The sequence below is a fragment of the Taudactylus pleione genome, unplaced genomic scaffold (assembly GCF_031769625.1).
Source record: "Taudactylus pleione unplaced genomic scaffold, aTauple2 ptg000225l, whole genome shotgun sequence".
Classification (NCBI taxonomy): domain Eukaryota; kingdom Metazoa; phylum Chordata; class Amphibia; order Anura; family Myobatrachidae; genus Taudactylus; species Taudactylus pleione.
Genome location: NW_028284627.1, coordinates 6,996,472 through 7,021,692, shown reverse-complemented (window position 1 = coordinate 7,021,692; position 25,221 = coordinate 6,996,472). Strand labels below are relative to the sequence as shown.

General features: G+C 47.3%; 1 protein-coding gene across 1 annotated transcript in view; it reads left to right on the top strand.

Moving 5' to 3' along the window:
• Window positions 1-1,257: 1,257 nt before the first annotated feature.
• Window positions 1,258-25,221, top strand: part of PWP1 (PWP1 homolog, endonuclein) — a 96,658-nt gene continuing 72,694 nt past the window's right edge. Inside the window, exons 1-5 of the mRNA XM_088478916.1 lie at window positions 1,258-1,435; window positions 2,750-2,808; window positions 6,906-7,084; window positions 15,602-15,687; window positions 16,085-16,181. Coding sequence (XP_088335042.1) covers window positions 1,370-1,435; window positions 2,750-2,808; window positions 6,906-7,084; window positions 15,602-15,687; window positions 16,085-16,181 — 487 coding nt within the window. The 5' untranslated portion in view covers window positions 1,258-1,369. The remainder of the gene's footprint in view (window positions 1,436-2,749; window positions 2,809-6,905; window positions 7,085-15,601; window positions 15,688-16,084; window positions 16,182-25,221) is intronic.

Here is a 25,221-nt window from a genome sequence, read left to right as displayed (position 1 = left end):
ACGGTCAGGAGTTGGTTCTCTTTGGAAACCCCAAGTTTGGGTGTGTTAGGAGTTCTGCAGAACCGAACTGCTCATCTCTCTCTCTCTCTGTCTGGGGGGCGATTCAATTGTTTCTTCTTTTTAGGGAGCCCAACGGAGCAATTCAATTGTTGCACTGTTCAGACACGAAAGCTGCCGGCGCTGGCATTTCTGCTCAGACCTTCACAGGAGGACGCTAACAAAAATGTCCGATAAACCAGTGGTTAGGGTGCCCTAACCCGGACTTTATATAGGTTTAGCAGTTTTACATGGTCTAATAGGGCGTAAAGACCGCGATAATTAATGGGTACCCAGAACAATTTAATTGTAACACTGGGTGCCCATTATTTATCGCCACCCACACAGTTGAATTGCCCCCTTTCTCTCACTATTGAAACTTTGGCCCTCATTCAGAGCCGTACGCTCTGAGCAGAGCGCACGCTCTGAATGAGGGCCGGCCTCCATGAAAATGGAGCGTCCTTCTGGACGCTCGTATAGCTGTGGGTCACCACCCACAGGCTATACGAGCGTGCATTTTGATGGCCGCGATGGTCGAGACCATCGAAATTGCGAGCCGGAGCCTGCGGTTGAGGTTTTCAACCGCAAGCTTCGGAGTGATTTTGGCTCTATCAGAGCCAAAATCACTCCCACTGACATCACTAGTGATGTCAGTGGGCCGGCTTGTGACGGGAGGCGTTCCCGTGGGAACGCCCCCGTCAGGGAGGCACGCCCCCGGCACGCCTACCAAAGGGGGCGTGCTGTCAATCAACATCGACAGCACGCCCCCTTTGATCAGACACAACGAGCGAAGGACTTTCCTTCGCTCGTCGCGTCTGGCGCATGCGCACGACGGAGCTCCCTCCGTCGTGCGCATGCTCAGTCCATAACATCGACCCACTTGCGAGCGGACAGCCGCTCGCGAGTGGGTCTGAATCAGGCCCTTTGTTTGCAGTGGGAAAATGATGTGATTAATTTTTACGAAATAACTGTATTAGTTATATACAGTATGAAACATCTGTCTGATCTTCTCATCCATTGGTAAATGCAGCTTCATATGAAACTTAGGCGTACAAACACTTCTGCTATTTATTATTACAAATAACATCTACATCTGCCTGTAACCATACTGTGTGGGGCACAAGGCACCACAACCCATACAGATTCGGCACACACACACAACCTACAGTATGTTGATGCTATACAGTAGGAGGAGGCTCTCTCAGCCAGTCATGTGGCCGGATACACAGTGACACAGGAACACACGTGTGCGGGATGGGAGCCGCCATTGCTGCTGATAGGAAGTCTGTACTGTACTGACCGCACACAGACAGGAGCCTGTACCGGGTACACTATGAGCTGTCAGATTACCTGTGTGTCCTGGGTACAGCGGGGGGTCGCTAAAGAGGTCCCAGATAAGGTGGGGCATCAGCGTGTGTAATATTATTATTGGATATTATTATACTGTTGCCCTCTAACTGTATTAGAGCTTCCAGTCTTCCTTTACTCAATCACTGTTGTGGAACTAGGTGTCCCAGCATGCCATTCCAGACTCGGATAAATAATCGGCTATGATATTTTAATAACGTACGCAGCACTCTTCTCTTTTATGTCATTGTATTTTCTAATTATTGCATATCTTTATAGATCCTTTTTGCAGAGATACAATAGCATTATATATATGTGTGTGTGTGTGTGTGTGTTGCAAAGGAGAACTCTTGTATTAAAAGTTAAGGCAGATCCAGTAAAGTGACCAGGTGGAAATATATACACAGGTTCCTTTTACAGTATATTGTGCTGCTTGGCTGCTGCTGGTGACCAATATTTATTTAAAATTGTAATGATAAAAAAATGTATATATAGTAACGTGCTATGGCAGTGAGCAACTTCTGCATTATCCTCCAATTTCATTCACCAACAAATGAGACACCCCCCCCACCATAAAACAACAAAATAAAGCAATGCAGGTCAGATGCCCTAACTGTATATGTTAAAGGATACAACATTATATACAATGTTACACAATATTTTGTTACCCATGTGGTAACTTACATCTACTGTACATTTGTGAGTGTTAAAAGATGCGTTCTCGTATTGAATTAAACACTACTTGTTTAGTTGTTACAGATACAGTATGTATGTTAATGATTACAGGAGCTGATTCAGACCCTCTCGCCAGGATGCGTTCGCTCGTAGCTGGCCGATTGTCACTTTCTGTGCATGCATCGCAATGCGTGTGCGCGAACCACAGCGAGAGATCGGGAAGCGTACGCTCGCCCAGCATAGACAACGCCGTTACAGATGCATGCATAATTAACAGGCAGCGCCATAGTACACATCACCTGGTTGAAATACACACTGAAGTAATCACAGTGCTAGCAGCAGGGTATGGTCAACCTCAAGCGCTGCGATCGCATCCTATGGTGCTCGATGTAATAATGGTTTCATGTACTTCCAGGAAATGACGTGCACAAGTGGGCGTCTCATGAATGGCTGGTGGGTGTCTGCATACACATAATGATCGCACGCCAAGAGATTGTGGGCGTGCTAATGCCTTGCCGTGCGATCGCCTGTCTTGCTGGGCATGCGCTGGATTTGCGTACGCATCGAGCGAGCGTTCGCATCTAGCGAGAGGGTCTGAATGAGCTCCACAGTTCACTAATGTGAGTTGTTTGGCTTTCCTTTTTTTTTTTATTATTATTATTTATGTTTTCTGTCATGGTTTTCCCCTCAGGTTCAGCTCAGCAAAGAGGAGCTAAATAAACTTATTATTGAAGCCAAAGAACAGTTGGAGTAAGTAACATGAGCTGTAAAATGACAGAATGGGGCAGATTCAAATAAGCGCCGAGGATGTTGGGACATGTTCCAGTGGCTTCCACGCAATAACTACAGAAGGCAGATTCAGTTAGCAGAATCTGCCTACCGTAACTGGCAGATATTTGTGTTGAATGGAATCTGCCCCTATGAAGTTCCACCTTACGTGGTGCTATCTGTTTAGTTGATTCCATCATAGAACTACCAGATCTATGAACAGTTTGGTTACATGTGAGCAAAGGCCAATTACTTGGATGCAGTTATTCAAAACAAATATTTTTTTATCCCTCGCACAGCATGGAGTATCTGTACATGCTTGGTCAGGTTTTTTAAATTTGGGAAGAATTCTAAAATTTGTAGCACATTTAATTGCAAAAAAACCCCCAAAACATTAAAGTAAGCCCCATATACTAATATAAATGCCCCCTCAAACCTGTACCTTGTCATTGTAGGAAGACATGTTATACTTGTACTAAGAAAAATGTATTAAGTAACATTTCCGACACCTCCAGTAATTGTAAATAAATAACTTTTAACACCTCCAGATCTTTCAATGATTGAATTTGTGGCTTGGTTGCATAGTGTATATGCAAATGCATTGCCTAAATATATACACGGTTAGAGTATGGAACAAATCATTCTAGCACTCTGCACCTGTAACAACCTGTGTAGTTCCTCTTTCCTGCCTGGGGTGTTGCTCTCTGCTCTGGTGCATCTAGCACACTCTGGTCTGTATCTCGGCAGTTTGTTGCATTAGCCGAGTGTGCTAGAAGCACCAGTGCAGAGAGCGACGCCCCAGGCAGGAAAGAGGAACTGCACAGGTTGTGACTGGTGCAGGGTGCTAGAATGAACACTAAACATTGTATCAAATTGCTCTGGGCTGACGATAACTGTCGGCTGAAATAAAGATTACACGGTGAATCGATTTTCAGGTATGGAGCAATTATAAACTCCTAGTTAGAGAGATGTCACTTCTCCTTACTCCCTGCACCTTCCAAGGCCATTTAAATTTGGTGGGTGAATTAATTTGACAGTCCCATAGTAATTCAGCACAGATCTATTTTATATGCACAGTGCTTTTATGTAGGAATACGGTACCAGTTTCTTTTGACATAAATATGTTCAAAGTAATAATCAAATTGGCAGATTATTCATTATTTATGATATATTACCTCAAATATGCCTGTGCTCTATGAAGTGTGTTTTGCTTGGTAGTTTGTTTCTACTTATCAATAAGCTATTGCATGGAGTTTACTTGTGGAGTTATGACTGTTTAATTGAAAATAATTGTAAGGCGCTATGTGCAGGTGATGCCCGCGATGTGCTGTCGTACAGATGTGTCCAGTTTCACTATTGCTGCAGTCGTGCAAAACACCCCTTCTTGGCACACCAGATCACGTCTGACTTGGCTTGTGCTGAGTGTCTTTTTCTCGCCTTTTTCACATGAAAATGAGTCTTAGTCGCGAACGGCTGTGACACCAGGGTGTAAATTTTACTAAGATTCGAGTTTGCGTAAGATTGCAATCTCGGGTGAGTTTAAGCATGTTTTTCATTTCACAAATTTACTAAAGACAAACTCGGGTGAGTTTGGGAGAGATTTCTCTCTCCTCACTGGTAAAACTTCGGTGAGATTGTAAACTCGAATAAACTCACCATCGGCCAAACTGGGAAGCACTTTTCATGAAAAAGATACAACTCGGGAATTTTTCAAGAATCGAGATTACTATTTCAGGTGAGATTGTAAATTGCTGATAAATTGAAGTTTCCAACACTCCACCTCCTGAGCTGCGACTTTGCAGAAACATACACAGATCAGTGTGATTTGTGTATGTCTCTGTCTGTATACATAATCTAAAGTGTTTATTTTAATAAAAAAATGATGTAGGGTAACCCTCAAAAGACATAACCAGCCCCAGACTGCTCAGCCACTCCTGGTTCCTAAACTTACGAGGAAAAAACTTAGTAGGGTTCCCCCGTTATTTAGGAACCAGCACCTGGCTGCAGGGCCAGTCCTGGTTTTAACTTTAGAGGGGGAAAAATGCGTAGGGGTCCCCCTATATTTAAAACCAACACCTGACCCAAACTGACCGTGGGTGTAATGACACAGCCGGGAGACCCTATCACCGGGTTTTCATGGCCAAAGCATTAACGCCCCAAGCCGGTCAGCCCAAGACGGGGATCTCGGGAGGTGACCCAAGAAGTGGTCCCCCCCTTTCCCGAAACCCCAGGCTTAGTCTGAAGCCGAGGGCTCTTCCCCGCACCCCTGGGCTGTGGGTACGGGGGTAATAGTATTGTAAAAAAAGAAAAACTATTGTATTTTACTGTGGAACTACAGGTGCCAGCATGCCTGCCCTTTAGCACTTGTGGAACTACAAGTGCCAGCAGGCGGCCGGCACCCGTACCCCCACTGTAAAATAAATAGTTAAAAAAACACTTATTTGGCTGGAGAGACCCGGTGATAGGGTCTCCTGGCTGTGGCATTACACCCCGGGTTGGGTCCGGTGCTGCTTTTAAATATAGGGAGAACCCTACACATTTTCCCCCCGTAAATATAGGGGGGGGGAGCTACGTCATTTTTTAAAAAGGTAGACCACACAAGCAGCCTTCATATATCTCACGGAAATGTGCGGCTGCTTGTTTGGGAGAGTTAGGCAGAGAGAAAACACTGCAATCTCAGGTGAGTAATCTTCAAAACTTGCTACTCGGGGGAGATATCCCGATCTACTTCACCATCGGCCAACTCACTTTCAGCTAAACTCACTTCTTAGTAACTTTGAGAGTTTAAAAATGGGAAACTTCCCCGAGTTTCGGCGATGCAAAGCCAGTTTAAAAATAAACTAATTCAATCAAACTCTAATACCACCCAGGTCCCGTCTAACTTGGCTTATGATGAGCGGCTTTTTATCATCTTTTTTTCCCACAAACAGCTGTGACAATCTGCTGCACGAGACTGCACTGGTTAATTTGATATGTAACACTTGTATATCTGTGTGCACTGGATTCTGAATCTGTAGACTAAGTACTACGATGCAGCGACTGCGGCTTTTTTCCTCTCTTTGGACCGTTGTGCTTTATCTCGTGCCACATGGCGTATTGAGGCTAGGTGTACGAGGACACATCTGTAATGGGCTTGGAACGCTGTTAATGCACCTTTCATCTGCCCTAAATTGCACATTTTAGTTTGCTGCCCATTGAGGTGCGTATTAAAGTGCTAATGTCGGGGCTACTGTATGTATGGCTGATGCTCACACTGCATCACCGACATCGCACTTACTTGACTCAATCCCTTTGAGTCCACCACTCCTTCACTTAAGTGAGTGTCTTCAGCCTCATGCCCTGTGTAGTCATTTGGTGTAGATTCCACTTAAGTATTCACTCTCCACCCTCATTACCATATGGACCATAGAACCCTGGAGTACTTTATTCTCTATGTTCTATGTCTGCACTGATACTCGGTGTGGTGATAACCGGGAGCAATCCCTAGAATCTACACTTCCTTATATTATTAAAATATACAAATGTGTCCTTATACATCTTTGCTGCAGTCGCGCTAAAAAGCCCCTCTCCGCGCCAGGTCCCGTGAGACTCTGCTAGCGCCGGGCGTCTTTTTTGCTTTTTTTTTTTTTCCAGCAAAAAATGCTTCTAAGTCGCAATGCGATGCACCTAGTACGCACCAGCAGATTGCGCCGATTACTTTGATTGTGACACTTGTATATCTGTGAGCGACTGAGTCTCTGAATCTGTATACAATGTGATACAATGTAGCAGCCGCAGCTTTTTTCATTCCAAGTTCAGTTTGTGGTTTATATACAGACTCAGTCACACACAGATATACAAGTGTCACATATCACATTAATCAGCACAGTCTGCTGGTGAGTCCTAATCCAAATTGCATTGCGACCTAGAGGCATTTTCGGGCAAAGATGCCCGACGCTAGGAGAGTAGCACAGGACTTGAATGATGCCAGGCACTTCGTGCTGCGTATTGAGGCTAGATGAATGAGGACACATCTGCAGCAAATTGTCTTAGCAACTGTGGGGCTGAGCACCTCTATGTCTCTCTTCATGACTCTTCAGAGGAGAACTTGATGATAATGAAGATGAGGCTGGTGAGGATGCAGATGACGGGATGCAAAGTACAGAGAGACCCGAGGAAGATGCCACGCAGCCAGCTGAGGAGGAAAATATTTCAAAGCTGAAGGATGATGAACTTGCAGAATATGACCTGGACAACTATGACGATGAAGGAAGAACAGGTACAGGATTCTCGAAACTGTCTGCACCTCCGCTAACACTGAGGGCCTGATTCAGAGATAGACACAATGCCCATATTTACACAGTCACGCCATTATCATTAAACCACACATGTCACACTGCACATGCATCAAGGTACATTCCTGTCGTTGCTCACAGTGACTATCCACGGTGTGAGCGACAGTCAGGGAGCGTTTGGGGGATGTAATTGTAGAGTGTTACCAGAAATGCAGACAGGGTTTATATAGAACTTATGTCTGGCAATTACCATTTGCATTTAGTGTCGGTGCCCAAACCTACTTCAGTTTTCTCAGCGCACACCTCTTATTACTGACAATGATATTAAGCGGACTCCTGCTTCTCACACTGGGGTTATTGCAGAAAGTTCATATACAGATCTCTCCCAGTAATTACAGATCAGCAGAAAAAGTTATGATGGGTTTGTAGTCTTAAAGCCTCACTTACTTTAGTAGCTAGACAATGTGTCCCCAGTCTTACATGTTAATTGTAGGATGAGCTGTTAGATTGAAGCAATTGGACAATTCATATCCCAATAATTTTAAAAGGTAAAATAATCTTATTCATTCCTTAATCAGAATATTTATGTCAACGTTCAGATGATGTCTGTAGGGAAAAAACACACGGTGCAATCATCTTTTTATTTTGTTATTTTTTTTTAATCGTTTATTTTTATTATTTACATTTTTTTTTAAAGAAAACAAAACACCCAATAGTCACACAACCCTGCATGCCCTCTGCAGAAGAAACAGTAAAATGACAATAGCAAAGATATACTGTAGTACCAAACAGCTGCTGATCATTATAATATAAATCAGAGCATTAACATATTAGAATATCCGGCAATGAACTACAGTCATATACGAACCTTGTAAACACAGTACAACAAGTGTCAGTGTCTTAAAAATGAATGGTATAAGATTGATTGTATGCCACAGAATATACAGAAATAAATGAATAAACAGTTTACTAAATGTCTGGTCTTGCTGGACGACCCATCCATCTCACAGGTATCTACTGTACTATTTTACAAACCATAAGGAGATTCATTTCAGGAACCCCAGATTCGGTCATATATCAGCACACGTGTCATATATATGACCTGTTCCATATCACTCATCAGATGGACCATTAATGAAAAGTGGGACATCTGGTTGCCAGCACAGTTCTGGCTATACAGACCCTAGCTAAAGCCAGGGCATTAAGGATCTACTGACTGGTAGATCAGCTCCCTTTATTTTTAAAGCCTAAACCAAAAATAGGGGGGCATGAGGGGAATGCTGCCACCCACCTTGTCATGCAGCAATCTAGTTTCAGGACATTGCCACAAAAGGTTCCCTGCAAACCCCCACATTTAAGGCAGCTCGCTAGTAGTTCTGGTTCCACATTTTCTCCTTACAAGATAAACCTGGATTTGTTGAAAATCTAATGGAGAAAGTGCCTGTCACAGGACAGCTCAGCAACAAGTCCCAATCCTCATCCTCCAAAGAACCAATATCTCTCTCCACCCAACATATTTTACAGAGGTCTCGGTAAGTAGTTTGTAATGTGTCATGGGTGTAAACTTTTTCTCCCCCGATGACCTCAGTTGTGATGTAATAGTGTCACTTTTATTTGCAAGCGCCCAGGTACATATTGTGTCTGTAAGGCACAATTAAAGGTACCAAAATAACATAATTTCTGTACACCAAACTCCCCCCTAAGTCACAGAGCAGGTGGTTAATTGGGAAAACACTAAATTGGACTACCTTGGTTGTACTGAGAGGAATACAATGTCTGAAAATAGTAACAAAACACAGTGGCATTATCAGAGATAATAATGTATGACTGATCCAAAGGGTCCTGAAACTTTTGTATAACCGCGGTTTGACATTCCTCTCTTGCTTAATAAGTCGGAAAACTCCCAGTTCTATCACAGTCAAAATACTGGATGTGTCTAATATCGTGCAAGCGGGATCTAAGCAAATAGAATAATGGTTCAACACACTAATCAGGCTATTACACTAATACCCCTTTTCACACTGCCAGCAATAACCCAGGTTTTTTTGCGTGAACGCGCTGCAACATGGGTTATTGGGCAGTGTGAAAGCTCCCAGTTGAGATAACATTTCAACCCGGGTAAAGAGCAGGGTTGAACACGTGTTCAACCCGGCTCGCAATGCAGTGTGAATTGGTAACCCGGGTCGATGCGACCCAGGTCCCATTCACAGCATAAATAGGGCCGGCGCTTGGACATGATCTCATCTCCAAGCACCGGCTCGGCACGTGATGTCACCGACCCGGCAATAAGCCAGATCGGGCCTCCAGTCTGAAAGTGGTTGCAACCAGGATGGACCGGTGTACAAAATCCCGGGTGCGACCCAGGATTGTGATGTGAAAGGAGTATTACATGGAAACGACTTGTTCTTTGAAACCGGTGTCTTGTACAGCTGTAGAGGTTAAAAGAAAAAAAAATGACGATTCCCATTAAACAATCGGCTACTAAAGCATTTCGGCCACATCTTGTGACTTTTATCAGAGATATTAAAAACAATAGAGGCCACTGGGTTTTAAAACTCTTTCCATCATTTATTAAATAACAGCTGCACAACAAAAGCACAATGTTTAAATTAGCCAACTAATTCTTAAAAACTTGTATACTGGATACATCTACAGTAGTATTATTGGACTGGTGTTTGGGTCCATGGGTCTGTTAATTACATTTTTTGAGCTACAATCCTTTTAAATATGGCCCTTAAGGAACAGTGCCCGCTGTAATTTTCCCAGAAATTGACTATTTGCATTTCAAAAACAGTGATTTATTCTGCATCTTATAGATGTTAAATAAAAGCACTGAGAAGCGCCAGTTGTTACGTGATCTTACTCCACAATATAATCCGTACAAAAGTTGATTGTTACAGAAAAAGAATTGTTGTACAGTGCCTGTGCTGTAAATGAATGTAATGTAAATGATATAAACTTTTGGTTTGTACTTTTGGATTTGTTAGGTTACAGCTGTCACTCATAGTAGCGGTAGCGCAAATAAGTTACTTGTAAGGCCCTCTGCTAGGGCAATTAGGTTAATACAAGAAAACAAATTTGTAGGAGCAAGGTTACCGCTATAGTAATTACAGTTTAATCAATTTACATTTGCCACGTCAGCTTGCGAGATGAGACAATTTGTCAGGATTGATTAGAAAGAATTGATTTGTCAATGATACATGGTCTAGAGGAGAAGACCTTAATCTATACTGCTTGGTTTGCAGAAGATGCTGTGTAATAAACAATTACTAGCTGTTTACACTATATAGAGGTATCCAGTTTTGAATACTGTTTGCCTGCCTGGACATACCTGTGATTTATGCAGCATATCTTTAAAAGTTACTGGTGATCCTGTATAAGCCTATAAATGTAAAGTCATCCAAATAGATGTTCCAGTGGCTTTGTATTGTGCTAAGACACAGGTTAGCAACCTGTTACCTTCTTGATGTGTAAGGCAAAAGAATGGTGAGACTTGTAGTTTCACAATGCCTGGAGAGCCAGGGTTTGCCTAACCTTGATATAAAGCAAGTATGATCTGTCATATGAGCCCATGTAACGCTGGGTTATACAGTAGACCAGGGGTGGGGAACGTCCGGCCCGCGGGCCGTATAAGGCCTGCAAAAACATTTGGTCTGGCCTTCCAAGGCAACTGCAGATGGGCCTTGAAATTCAGTAAATCTAGGAGCTTTTTTCTGCTAGCCTCGTCTGGCTAGATGGGTGCCTACAATGGCACCCTGCAGCCAGAATCTATTTAGCTGTACTGCCTGGAGCGTCCTTAGGACGCTTCAGATGGTCACACTGCTGCACTTACAGCTCCCTGGAGCATCCTCAGGATGCTCTGGGCATTGCTGTAATCACTGGACATTGTGGCTCCACCCCCTCTGTGTGACATCACGTGAAGGGGGCATGGCCAGCACCGAACCCGCAAATGATGTTATAAATATCCAAATGGCCCTTGGCAGAAAAAAGGTTCCCCACCTCTGTACTAGACGATATGTCGTCTGATCCGGCGGATCAGACGGCATATTGTCCACATTGGCCAGTGTGTATCGGCTATGTCGCTGACTAAGCGCGCTCCTGCATGCAGGTCTGATGGGCTATATCATCAGTGGAGGCCATGCTGCGGATTGCAGCATGGCCCCCGCTGTCGCTCCCGGGGTCGGTGAGTGTGTAGGCACTTGCCGCTGCCGGCACCCCACCGGGTCCCTTCGCTAACCAGGTTGCTACACACTAGACATCGTCTAGTGTGTACCGGCCTTAAGGATAACCCAGTATAGGAAAAATATATTTCTAGCAGGCATTTAGCAAATGGCAATTGTGGCCCGTGCTGTGTCAGTCAGTTAGTGATGCCACTAGCTCCTAGTGAATGCATAGACCAGTGGTTCCCAAACTTTCTCAGTTCATGGCACCCTTATTGACGAAGATGTTTTTCGTGGCACCCCTAGGCCAGTGGGTAGAGAAAATGTCTAGCAACAGAATGTTTGCTTTGTTCCAAAGCAATTGACAGATTGTTAAATGATCTATAATGAAGCCTGACAGGTACCTGACAACTTGAGTAGACTGTAAAAAACCCAGATCCAGGCCGGATAGTTGAGTAATGAGACTTTGTGTGACTGTGCAGTGGCGGGAAGTTGCTGTACTACTTTGCAACGCTCTGAGCCCGACAGGGAGCTGTGTATTATGGGGTGGTGTTACGGAGGATCGCCCTGATCGCTTCCTCCTTCTCCCCCAGATCCATCCCTTGTGCCTATATGTCTATGGGCACAAGTGGGCCACACAGTGCCAGTGTACACTGGGTGGGGCAGCACAGTACCAGTGTAAGATGAGGCTACACAGTGTTAGTGTACACAGCATGGGGGCACAGATGGGCTGAACAATGTCAGTATACACTTGGTGGGGTTACAGGTTGGACTCCTCAATGCCAATGTAAACAGGGCGGGGGCATAGGTGGGCTACACACAGTATACTTCTTACCTGCTGTAGTTTGCAGACAGCTTCTGCACAGCAGGACTCCCACTGCAATCACTCTGAAGGTGAAGCTGGCACAGATACTTTGTGCAGAGGGTTAAAATAACACTATTCCAGTGCTCCTAACTCCAATGCGACCCCTAGCGGCTGGCTGCCTGTACAAACTCGGGAGCATGCAGAGCAGCCTGACCACAGCCAGTGCTGGGTTAGGAGGAGGGAAGTACTGATGTCCTGCAGAAATGTCATTACTCCTCGGAGAGGGAAAACCACGGCAGGGGCATAGGAGGAGAGGGAAGGACTTTAGCCTGGAATTGGGTCAGCCTAAGCTGTGCAGGGAGGAGGAGAATGGAGGGGGCGGAGCTGAAGCATGTAGCCCTGAGTCTCTGTGCAAATGGCCGCACACCAGCTAATAACTTGCCGGCCCACCTAATTTGGGACCGGACTGGACCACGAGGCTGCGGCCCCCCTGTAATAGCGGCACCCTGGCTCACAGTTTGGGAACCACTGTCATAGATAGACTAAGTACTTCACCTTTGTCAGTATTTATAGTTGTCTTTTCATATGTTCAGCTTGTGCTGTGGTTTCATTTCCAAAATCATTAGTCCCGAAAATTGCCTTATTTCTACAATAATAATGAATAGTAATCGGGCCACATGATGGCACAGTGTTCAGCATTGGTGCCTCACAGCTCTGGGATCATGGGTTTGATATCAACCAGGGCCCTATCTTTGTAGAGCAGAGATTCCCAAACTCGATCCTCAAGGCACCCGAACAGTCCAGGTTTTAAGGATATCCATGCTTGACCACAGGTAACTTAATTAGTACCTCAGTCAAGTTTATTAAACCACCTGTGCTTACAAATGAATATCTCGAAAAACCTGAACTGTTGGGGAGCCTCCAGGACCGTGTTTGGGAACCCCTGTTGTAGAGTATGTGTGTCTCCCTGTGTTTGCGTGGGTTACCTCCGGCCCTCTGGTTTCTCCACACAATCCAAAAACATATATACGTAGGTTAATGGGCTTCTGACAAAAAAATTAAATCTATATTATTTTAGTGTGTGTGGTAGTGAATATAGAGTGTAAGCACCACTGGAGTAGAGACAGATATGAATAACTAGATATTATTTGTAGGGCGCTGTGGTATATGTGTGCACTATATAAATAATTTGATGAATAAATGCAGCACAGATGGTGTAATGGTTAGCGATTCTACTTCACAACACTGAGGTCGTGGCTTCAATTCCCACTACAGCCCTGTGTGGAGTTTATATATTCTCCCTGTGCTTGCATGGGTTTCCTGCAGTTTCCTCCCACACTCGAAAAATATACTGGTAGGTTAATTGGCTCCTGACAAAAATTAACCCTAGTGTGAGTGTGAATGCGCACTTGGAGATATAGATTGTAAGCTCCACTGGGGCAGGGATTGATGTGAATGACTATTCTCTGTAAAGTCCTGCGGAATTTGTGTGCGCTGTATATATCTATACTTACAATAAAGTTGTAATGGTTGTGTCTGTAAATAGATTTTTTTTTTTTTTTAGAAATGTAATTCTTGGGACTGTGGGCCTGATTCAGACCCGCTCGCGAGCGGGTCGATGTTTGGCCACTGCGCATGCTCACGCCGGAGCCGGCTCCGACATGCGCATGCGCAAGACCCGGCTAGCGATGGGCGCTCCGTCGCTACGGGTCTCGCACCAAAGTGGGGCAGCTGTCGATTTTGATTGACAGCTTGCCCCGTTTTGAGGGCGGGCAGGGGGGGGGGGGCGGCTGGCCAAAAGGAGGACTTTCCCGTAGGAACGCCTGCCGTTTGGGGGCGGCCCCACTGACATCACGAGTGATGTCAGTGGGTGAGCTTCCAGCCCTAATAGAGCCGAAAGCTCACTGGGGCTTACGGGAACGAGACCCTACCACAAGGGTCTCGTCGCAAGCCCCGATGGTCGAGACCATCGCGACCATCACCTGGCCGCTTGCAATAGCTGTGGGTGGTCACTCACAGCTAAGCGAGCGGCCAGGAGGCCGCACAGAAAAAAAGCAACAAACGCCCTGATTCAGAGCGAGCGCTCTTTCAGAGCGTCTGGCTCTGAATCAGGCGCAGTGTGTGAACTGTGGAGGCAGATGTTTTTTTTCTGAATTTTTGTTTCTTCGTTTCGGCATCACGCAGAAACTACGGGAAGAATTTGAATTGCGTTTTCAATATTGTATAGCTAAGCCACATAGAAAGAAACTAAGGTCTGTATTATCTCAATGTGACATCAGGGAGAGGTGCAATAAAGGAAAAACCAGATGCTTTACACTCGGTGCGTGCAGTGTGCAGGCACCATATGCCAAAAATTACTAGGTGTATATAAATATAATTTTTTGGGGACATATGTACTTTTAGGGACTGTTTATGAACTATGGAGACAAAAACAATTTTTATTGGAATTTGCACAGGCTCCTCAAGTTCAAAATTACTATATGTATGTACTATATATATAATACATACATATATTGCACACCCCAAACGCAAACAGTTATGTATGTATGCGTATAGAAATACATAGATAGATCTATTGCGCAGGAAAATCCAACTATATATTAAGCGCTAATCAGGCAGCTTATCTTGACTAATGAAGTTGCAGTATACATGGCGGCGAACCAATGGGCAGCTTTACATGGCTTGCTCACGAGTTAGTAGCTCCAAGCAGCTTTTTGTGTTAATTCCTGAAGGAAAACCTGCAACTATAGGTTACAAAGACATTTTGTGAACAATGGGCCTGATTCAGAAAGGAGCGCAACTGCGATTACACACACAGTTGTGTTCTGCGCATGTGTATGCATTGCAGTGCGTGAACCAGCCGGAACTGCGATCTCAGTGACTACGCAGACCCATAACAGAATGATCGACAGGAAGTACCGTTTTGGGGTGGAGACTAGGGGGTGGTCAGCGAAACGCAGGCGTGCCAGTGCGTTTCAACGCCGTTGCAGGGTCATGCATAAATTAGGCACTGCAATGCCATACACGGCTTGAGTACTCACTGCGTGCGATGAGGTTAGCAATTCCTGGGTAAGGTCAGAGCTTTGTGCAAGTGTGCGTGAGGCTGCGATTGTACTCGATGTTACCGATGGTTTCGCAGTCTAGCTAAGTATTACGGATGTGTGTGAGGTAAGATGGGCGTCTTATGTAGTGGTACGCCAGAATAGCAATCGCAGTGCATTAGCATATATTCGCAGTGAGACTGCGTGCGTTAACGCTACTGCATTCGCAGTTGCGATCCGTACTGAATCACACTCCATGTTTACAATATAAAATATACATCACAATATTAGATGCTACTACTGTCTTTGTAAAATCAGTTCCGTTGAGCAATAACAGACATCCACGCCAGCGAAGCTGAGGGCAAACACTAGTAACTGATAATAATAATAAGAAGAAATAGTTCATCTTTTTGTATTGTTTTACATTTTGTGTCCTGTTTGACCTGAGTAATGCTCATAGAGCGAAACTAATACCTTTATCTCTGTTCTTTTTAGATGTCGGAAACCTCGGAGATAGTCTTGCTGGACTCGCAGTTTATTGCAACAGCGACCAGGATGCTTACATCACTCTTAAAGATACAGTACGTAAACCTGCAGACTAGCACTATATTTCCGTTAGAGAGCATGGCAACCAGAACAGCACAGAAAATTAAAAATGGAGTTTATTGATACATAGACGAACATTTTATGTCTTTGTCTTATTAAAAATAAAATTGCGGCGCATTTTAAAATAAGCAATAGTAGTAACCGGCTATAAACAAATGCAGTAATATGCAGAAGATACCTGCTGATCAGTAGCATTAAAGATCACAGTCAGGAGAGAGCTTATCTCTCCACCTCCCCTCATATGATGATAATACTGAAATGGGGGTCTCCTGTGCTGAAACTTCTCCTTGGATAAATATTTGACCACTTCTGTTAATGCTTTGTGATGCTTTTTTGTCTTTAATACTGTACCTAATTCTCATTTCATTTTAGGAACAATATGAGACAGAAGATTTTGTTATTAAACCCACTGATAACCTTCTGGTATGCGGGCGGGCTGAGAAAGATCACTGTAATCTTGAAATTCACGGTAAGCAATGATAATAGATCTGTTTTGTACTTGTTATGTATTCGTTTGTTACTGTCCATATAAATCATAAGATTGTCATAATCCTGCTTTAACATAAAACCTTTAAAATATACTCACAATGCATAGTTTACCTACAGAAACAGTTTCTTGTTTCAAAGTAGATGTGTGGCAGTTTTTTAGTGACAACCATACCTATTTTCTACTTCAGGGTCCATAGGGTATCCACAGGATACCTTGGGGTATAGGTGTGACGTCAGTCATCGGGCACCATAGAGTTAAGCTTTCAGCCTCCCAGGATGCACTAGGGTCCCCCTCCTATACCCCGCCCCCGAGCCAAGGCATCTCAGTTTAGTTCGGTGCCCGGCCGGAGTCGGAGGCACCTGTTAGAGGGGGGCCATGAAGAGCCCCTGAAGTTTTCGTTTTGCAGCTGTGGCTGCACATCTGGAAGTACAGCATGGACAGTCAGTTTTGACGTCCATGCTGTCTTCCCTACACCCCCGCCGGTACCAGAACGCCGGTACCGATCCGGGGATGCTGGTAAGCATCTGGGGTCACAGCTAGCGGTGACCCCAGATGTTTCGGACCATGGCCGGATTCAAGGGGGGCAGCAAGGTAAGCAGCGGGGTCCCGCGGTGGGTCCCCGCTGATACATGGTCCAGAAGTCCCCAGGCAGGGGGTTCCCTGGGGACTGGCTGCAGCGTGGAGCCAGGTATTAACCTGCGCTTCCACTACCCCCCTGGGACTGCAGGACCGCGGCAGAGCGGTAGCGCTGCGGCGTCCCAGGGGTTAAATGCATGGCAGGGGAGCGCGCCTTCCCTGTCTCACAGCCGGCGCCTCCCCCGCTGCACACAGCCCTCTCTGCAACACGCCGACTGGCCCTGTGGGAGCGCTCCTCCACCAGACCAGCCTCCTCTCTGCTCCTCGACGGCCATCTTCAAGAACGCATGGTGAACGCTGCTGGAAGTCTGGACGGAGGCATCGTGGTCTGGGTCCCCCCACATACCTCTCCTACGCTGTGGTCAGGTCTGTGTATGCAGCGCTGTGTCCTACCAGACTCTGTGTCTGTGTAGTTGATTTATCAGCGCTGTTAGTGCAGGAATTGAGTTTCTTTGCATTGTATGTGACTGTGCTAGCGCTGCTGCCTGTATCTTCCATTTCTGACTGTCAGCCTTATTACTGTCCCTGTTCTTTCTGCTAAAGCCCTTGCGGTGCGGTGCTGCAGGGTGGTCTCTCGCCTTTTTATAAAATTGGTGAGTGGGGTCACATACTTTCTACCATCATGTCTGAAAGTGATTTTCCTCTCCGGCTGCAGTGTACTACGTGTAAAGTACCTTTAGCGGAGGGGGAGGGTAGCGCGGAGGGCCTCTGCCGGCAGTGTTTGTCGTTGGCGCGGCCTTTTACGGTTACAGCACCGGTACAGGAGCCGCCCTGGGCTTGTTTCGCTCAGGCGCTTACAACCTTAGTGGGCCAGTTAGCTCCGCAGCCCGCGTTTACACAGATGGGTTTGTCCCAGCAATCAGTGGTGTCGTCACCCATGCAGGGTTTCCCAAGACAATTGGTGGTACCCCGCAGTCTCCCTATTTCCCCTCTCCCGGTTTCTCAGGAGCCGGCGTGGGTTAACTCCCTGACGAGTTCTGTACAGCACTTGTCGGATGTGTTGCAAGGGGAGTCTGTGATGCGGCCACATAAATGGCCGGTGGCGTCTCTGTCGGTTCCTTATGAGGATGACGAAGGGACGTCTGATGATGGGGAGATTCTGGATCCTTACGATCAGGAACCTCTCCATACTAAGGACGCTGACGCTAGGTCCAAGGTGTATTTCTACTTCAGGGTCCATAGGGGGTCCACAGGGTTGACCTTGGGGTATAGGTTGGGAACCAAATCCGGGCACCACGCAGTTAAAGCTTTTAGCTCCCAGGATGCACTTGGGTCCACTCTCCCTATAACCCCACCCCCAGCCAGAGGCACCTCAGTTTAAGTTGTGCTCGGCCGGAGTCGGGTCACCGTTTAGTGCAGTGGGGAGCTGATTAGCAGCCCCTAAGCTTTATTTTTTCTAAGTACAGAGTTTTTTTTTTTATTTTTACTTTGGACTTTCAGAGCGGCAGCGTCGGACTGTCCATAAGACGTCTAAGCTGCCGCTCCGTCACCCCGCCGGCGCTGAGACGCCAGTACAGATCTGGGGATCTCAGCGGGACCCCAGAGTCTGTACTAGCCGGACTCTGTGGGCGCCCAGGACTGCTGCCGGATCTACGGGGAGCAGGTATGGTCGCGGATCACCGCTTGCGGTGATCCGCGCATTTAATATGCAGTCCTGTGCCTCCGGTCTCCGGGGACAGACCGGAGGCGCCGGCAGTGGCGGCGGGCCCCCCATACCCCGTGTGTCCACTAGACCACCAGGGACTTACTGATCGGCGCTGGGAGCCGGCGTCCCGGGAGGTTAATAGCCGGCCAGGGGAGGAAGCTTTCCCTGTTACAGCGGCTCCTCCCCTCAGCTCAGCGCGCCTTTCAGTATGTATAGTCTGGCGTCGCTGAGCTGCTTCCTCCGCGGGCCACGCTTCTTCTGAGGTCTCCAGCGGCCATTTTCTTGTGGTGCAGCAGCAGAGCTCCGGAGATGGCAGGGAGTCCAGTCCCCCTGCGTACCTCACCATCAGGTCAGTGTACACAGCGCTGTAGCCTTCCCAGACACTGAATCTGGGTAAGTTGAATGCAGTGTAATAGTGCAGTATATTATATGACATGTTTATGTATATATGTATATATCTGCATGGTATGTGACTTATGCTAGTGCTGACTGTCTGTATTTAATTCTCTCACCTGTCAGGGTATATCTATCACTTTTCCTTATCTGCCCTAATACAGCTGTACTTAGGGTGGTTCTGAGACCTCACATTTATATACTCGTTGATATTTGTGAGGTTTGTCACATACTGTTGCGTGCTGCACGTTGCCACATTTTCGTTGGAACTGTGTGTTGCATACGCTGAAAATGGGTCCCTGCGGCTAATTTTAGCATCAGTCAGGACCAGTATAGCACTGCTTGATATTTCCGCCAAGATTGGTCAGATATGTTTGACCAGGAGATTATACTGCACCCATTTTTGCTATCCTGCAAGTCATGTGCTGCAGGTGTTAGTGCGGAGGATTTGTTTCATAAAGAGTTCTGTGTGTGGCGTCATCTGGTGCCGGCCCCTTTCACGACCCCCTTGGGAGGTTTGTTTTCTCGGGATCCTCTCAATTGCGGATCGCCGGGTGGGCCCCATTGTTGTACCTCACCTGGGGGTTACTTCACAATAATGCCCTTTTCATCTCAGGGTATCTCGCAGTTTCTTGCACTCTTCCCCTGTGACACAGACTACTGCTCCCTGCAGGGGGTTTTCGCAGTATATGAAATCCCCCTGGTGCCACCATAGTCTGTCATTCCCCTTGCAGGGATTCCCACGGCCACCCTGGGTGGATGTTGTTTTCTACGAAACGCAAATTGGCGTGGTTGATGCCCTGTGGTTACTTCCCAGTTGGCTCTGCGTGAACTGGATACTGTTTTGGGCTCTTTCCCTCTTACACGGACGGGGGGAAGCCTATTTCAAGTATTATTATCCCTGCTTTGGGCTGGTGGCAGGTCCATTCTGGTTAGAGTGAATGTTGACCTGCACCTGTATCATACACCCTCAGTATTGCGTGCCTTCTGGTTCCCTGTTGCTGACTAGCGGGGGGATCGCATGGCGGGACTCTGGCTGTTGTCAGTTATGAGGTATTACAACAGTGTTTGGCCTCCTGTCCCAAATTCCCTGAGGGTCATCACGAGCCCCTCATGGGGTGGATGGGCATGTTACTCGTCAGATTACAGACGTTACTATGCATCCCATTCCTGCGTGGTCGGATTCTTCTGATCCGTAGGTGGTAACTCTGCCTGAAATCAGTATACTCGCTTTCAGGGGTTGTTACCCATCCTACCATGGCTATAGCATGGTTGGTCAATACTATTGCATACTGAGCTGATGCATTTGTAATGTTTTTTCCCCACCAACACGTCTGGGGTTCAAATGTATTTGGTCGCTCATGTAATATATGCAGTTGTCATAGGTGGACATGCCTATATTGGATACCAGTCTCCTAACTTTCAGAGTTCCGGCTGCGACGGTATCCTCCGTAATACCCTATGGCTGCGCTCTGAGAATGCAGAGGTGCAGATACCATCTATAGGGTAGATCTTGTTGGGTCCTGACCTTGACAGTGGCAGTACAAATTTCCCGCCTTCAGTTATGCCCACTACAGGGCCTCAGACTGAGTCTGTTAAGTCTTTTTGTCCTCTGGGTCAGCCTAAAGGTCTGTTTCTTCAACCGAGCAGGCCTGGACTGCCAGCCGATCCTGCTTCTGAACCTACGGTTATATCGTCAGCATGACGAGACAGGCCTACCACTGGGAGATGGCGATTTTCTCAGTTCGCCCGGTACTAGTGTCTAGTTGCCGCGGCTACGTGGGTAGGAGGGTACGCCCTCTCTTTGCTCAGGCGGCCTATTTCCATGTGATGGTACGCAGGCCCTTATTCGGACCCGAACAGGGCCTTACGAATCCAGAAAGCTATACAGTTGTTGGGGTAAGCGGAGCTAATTGGGCCATCCCCACTTTCTCAGCGAGGGACTGGTTGTTCTGCTTTCTTTCTGGTGCGGTGGCTGAATGGTCCTCTTTGGCCTATTCTCTGTCTCAATTCCCTGAACCAGTTCCTAAAGCTACCTGGGCTCAGGAGGCAATCCCTATGCTCCATCATACTATGTTTGGAACCTGGGGACTTTATGGTATCACTCGATATACAGGACGCATGCCTACGGGCACTTACAGAGACCTTGCCTCAGCATGGACTGAGGTTTGCTGTATCACAGCACTTACGGTTTTCGGGCTCTGCCTGTTGGGACTGTTCTCAGCCCCACAGGGGTTTACCAGCGTTTTGGATTTTCTGACAGTTCTTCTGTTCAGTATATCCCAATGCTCCTGTACCTGGATGGCCTCCTGCTCTTGGCAGGATCACCGGGATACTTTACAGCCGGGTCAGGTTGACTGTGGCTTCTTCAGGGTGCAGAAGTTTAATCAATGGGGAAAAAGTCCTCCCTGCATCCCTCTCTGGGTATTCTTCACCTAGGAGCCCTGCTGGATTCTCAGAATCTGAGAATTCTTCTGGCGTAAGACGGCATCTCCACTCTTCCATTAGGAGTACATGGATGTCTGCGCAGTCGACATATGTCTTTGCACTCTGGGATGCATGGTCCACTATTCAGTGTCTGCCTTTGGAAGGGTGGAATGGGCTTAGTTCCATTCCAGGCTTTTCCATAATTGGCTTATCTCCAGATGGAACAAGTTTTTTTCTGTCTGATCACTGTTCAAATGATGCTGCTCTCCCCGAAGGCAAGTCTGTCCCTTTTCGGGTGACTATGACCATCTCGTCCAGGGTATTCTTTGCTGAGGACAGTGTCTGGTTCGCATCCATTTCAGTGCAATTGGATGTCTGTCGATTCCACCCTGTCAATTAACTTGTTGGAACTTTAGCCTGTCTTGGGCCTTCACTCTGGCATAGCCCTTGTTTCCCGGTGAACCTGAAAAAGTTCAGTCCGACAGGGTCAGAACAGTAGCTTCCTTTTTAGCAATACTGTTCGTTGGGTGGCAATGTCAGGTATGTCATACATTCGGACATTGTCTGAGGGTCTCCTCCCGACCATCTCGACAGTGTTCATTTCAGGTGCTCTCCATTGGGAAGCGGGAGTCCTCAGCCGTTACGACGTGCATCCCGGGGACTAGTCTCTTCCCCAAGAGAGGTTTCATCTCCTGGTGAGCAGGGGGGGGGGGGGCCCTCCTGAGGTGACACTCATGGCCTTCTGACTCTATCACACTATGGTGTTACAGTCCAACTCTGGGGATTCTGAAGCAACCTTCAGTGACTCTTTGTCGGTGAAGGGGTTCTTCCAATTTGCGTACCTGTGTTCTCCAGTCTCCATTCTTCCTCGAGGGAAGTGTTTCAATCGAGACAGAGATGCTTTCCTGCTGGTGGCTCCTGATTGCCCCAGATGTCAGGGGTACTTGGTTTTTTTTTCGGAGTCTCTCCATCGATACTCCATTCCTGATGCTTCACTACCCAGACCTGTTGTCTCAGGGTCCTGGGGTTTGCCTTGGACCTGGGTCGTTTGTCTTTGACTACGTCCCTACAGTGGTCTTACGGCTTCCATAGCTTTGTCATCGTTGGAATGATTGGAGCACATGGATCAGCTTTTGCTGGGACCTACCACAAACTGTGGCAGCCATAATTCTTATGGTATTATACCTATCGATACGATCCTCTGGTGTCCAGGATTTCCAGATATTCTGGCATTCCTTCCGGCTGGCTTGGGTTTCACCCTCGGCCTGGCCTTCCTGACAGTGCAGATCTCTACACTGTCAGTATGATTAGGTTATGGAATTGCTCCGCTCTGATATCCAGTTTATCCTTTGGAGTGTTTTCTGGATTATGCCTCCATTTGTCCTCCCTAGGGACTCCTTGGGAGTTAGGAGTGGTTCTTCGTTAACTCCGGGGAAAGTTAATGGAACCGCTGGTTGTGATAGCCATTACATGGTCTATTGCTTTGGCTTTCTCTCTTTCTATCAGGGAGTTTATATCAACCAGGTGAGTGGCGGAATTGGGAGCGTTCTCATGTGGCTCCCTCTTCTGGACGGCATCTTGTCAGGGTGTGAGTTGTTCTCACCCTGTGTTTCTTCTTAGTGATTTTCAGGTTCCATATTATTCTGGAACTTATGGTGCGGCCATTCAGTCCCCAGTCCTCTCGGCTGGTGTGGCCTCATTGACTGTGGTTTGGCCTCTGTGGATTTATGTGATCCATTCATGTTCCTGACGGAAATCGGACTCCTTATTGGTGGTCTGAGATTTCTGGTTTTAACAGGAAAGGATGGCCGGCCTATGGCCATATGTTGGCTGGACGGCCTCGTATGTCTTCTTCAGGGGCCTACCCATGGGTAGGCCTTTCTGTTGTTGCTGCTTGTTTTTTCTCGGGCCATGTAACCCTCGTGGGTTGCTCGCTGTGGCGCCTTGGCTGTTTTGCCTTGCTAGGTGGCCACGTGGTCTTCTGTCCACACCTTTTTAAGGTTCTAGGCATTGTTTTCCTTTGCCTCTCAGGATGCTTCCTTTTTGGCGGCGGATTCTCCTCTCAGCACAGGAGCGTCCCCTCCCTTGGTTGAACTGCTTTGGGACATCCCCAAGGTCAACCCTGTGGACCCCCTATGGACCCTGAAGTAGAAAACAAGAGATATGGTAAGAACTTACCTTTGTTATCTCTGTTTCTACGAAGTCCATAGGGTCCACAGGGCGCCCGCCCTGACGCACCTGGCTTCAAATGGGCTGTGTGACTGGTCACCGGTTTTCCGTCTCCCATTTCTGTGAGTATGGTTATCGAGTGTTCCAGTTTTCTCTCTTTTTTCTCCTCCTCCGGCCTTTGGGTACTTACAAACTGAGGTGCCTCTGGCTGGGGGTGAGGTTATAGGGAGAGTGGACCCAAGTGCATCCTGGGAGCTAAAAGCTTTAACTGCGTGGTGCCCGGATTTGGTTCCCAACCTATACCCCAAGGTCAACCCTGTGGACCCTATGGACTTCGTAGAAACAGAGATAACAAAGGTAAGTTCTTACCATATCTCTTGTTATTCCTGGACTTATTAGGGCAGTCCGCACAGCCTTGGTGATTGAGGACGAAGTTCCCCCAGCGGCTAAATCCAAGTATGCCTTTTTTAAGGATGTGAAGGGTGACGCCACAGTCTTTCCTCTTTCGGGTCAGTTGGTGGACCATTTAGAGGAGGCGTGGAAACAGCCTGGCAAGCGATACCAGCCGCAGAGGCGTCTGGCGGTGGCTTATCCGTTCGCGGATAATTATTTTGCTAAGTGGGAATCCCCTCCACAGGTGGATTCTCATGTGACACGTCTTGTCCGTAGTGCCACACTACCAATGCCATCCATGTCCTCCCTTAAGGATGCTACGGACCGCAAGGTGGAGATCTGCCTGAAGTCCGCTTATTCACTTGCGGGGGGGGGCAGCGCGGCCGGCTATGGCCATTTGCTGGGTTGCCAGAGCTATGGAGCGCTGGGCAGATACATTGGAGGCGTCCTTCGATTCCGACTGTCCGGCTGAGCAGGCGGAGTTGATTGGTAATCTCCGTGATTCGGCCACTTATATCAACGAGGCGGCCTTAGACATTAATACCCTGGTGTCTCGAATTTCTTCGGCAGCGGTGGCTGCTCGTCGCACCTTGTGGTTGCGATCCTGGAGGGCGGACGCTGATTCCATAAAGGGTTTGGAGGCGTTGCCCTTTAACGGAGAAGTTCTCTTCGGTCCAGATCTGGACAAGATTGTAGCCACACTGGCGGCGGCTAAATCGGCATGTCTCCCGTCGGCTGCTGTCCCTTCTGGTTCAGGGCCATCGTCCTTTCGGTCTTATAGGGCCCAGGGCAGGCCCAAACCACAGTCTTTTCCCCGACAGGCTGGTCCCAAGAAATCGGCCAAGCCCAGGAAGCAGGCCTGGAGTACCAGACGTCCGGGCCTCCCTTTGGGGGATCCCAAGGTGGGAGGCCGCCTGCTGCAGTTCGCCCGGTGTTGGTCGGTCACCACGACAGACACTTGGGTTCTCGAGGTAGTCTCCCACGGGTATGCCCTCTCCTTCCGGCACAGACCCCCGACTCGATTTTTCACCACGGGTCTACCATCAGACCGGAACAAGGCCACGGAGCTGCGGAAGGTCTTGCACATTATGATCCAGGCTGGAGTTATAGTGCCTGTTCCATTCTCCCACAGGGGCCTGGGTTTCTATTCCAATCTCTTTTTGGTGCAGAAACCCAATGGGTTGTATCGTCCGATTCTCAACCTCAAAGCTCTCAACAAGTCTTTGCGGGTGCCGAAGTTTCGGATGGAGACCCTACGGTCCATCATTCTGGCGCTGGAACCTGGGGACTACATGGTGTCATTGGACATACAGGACGCTTACCTGCATGTCCCTATTCTTTTGCGCCATCAACAGT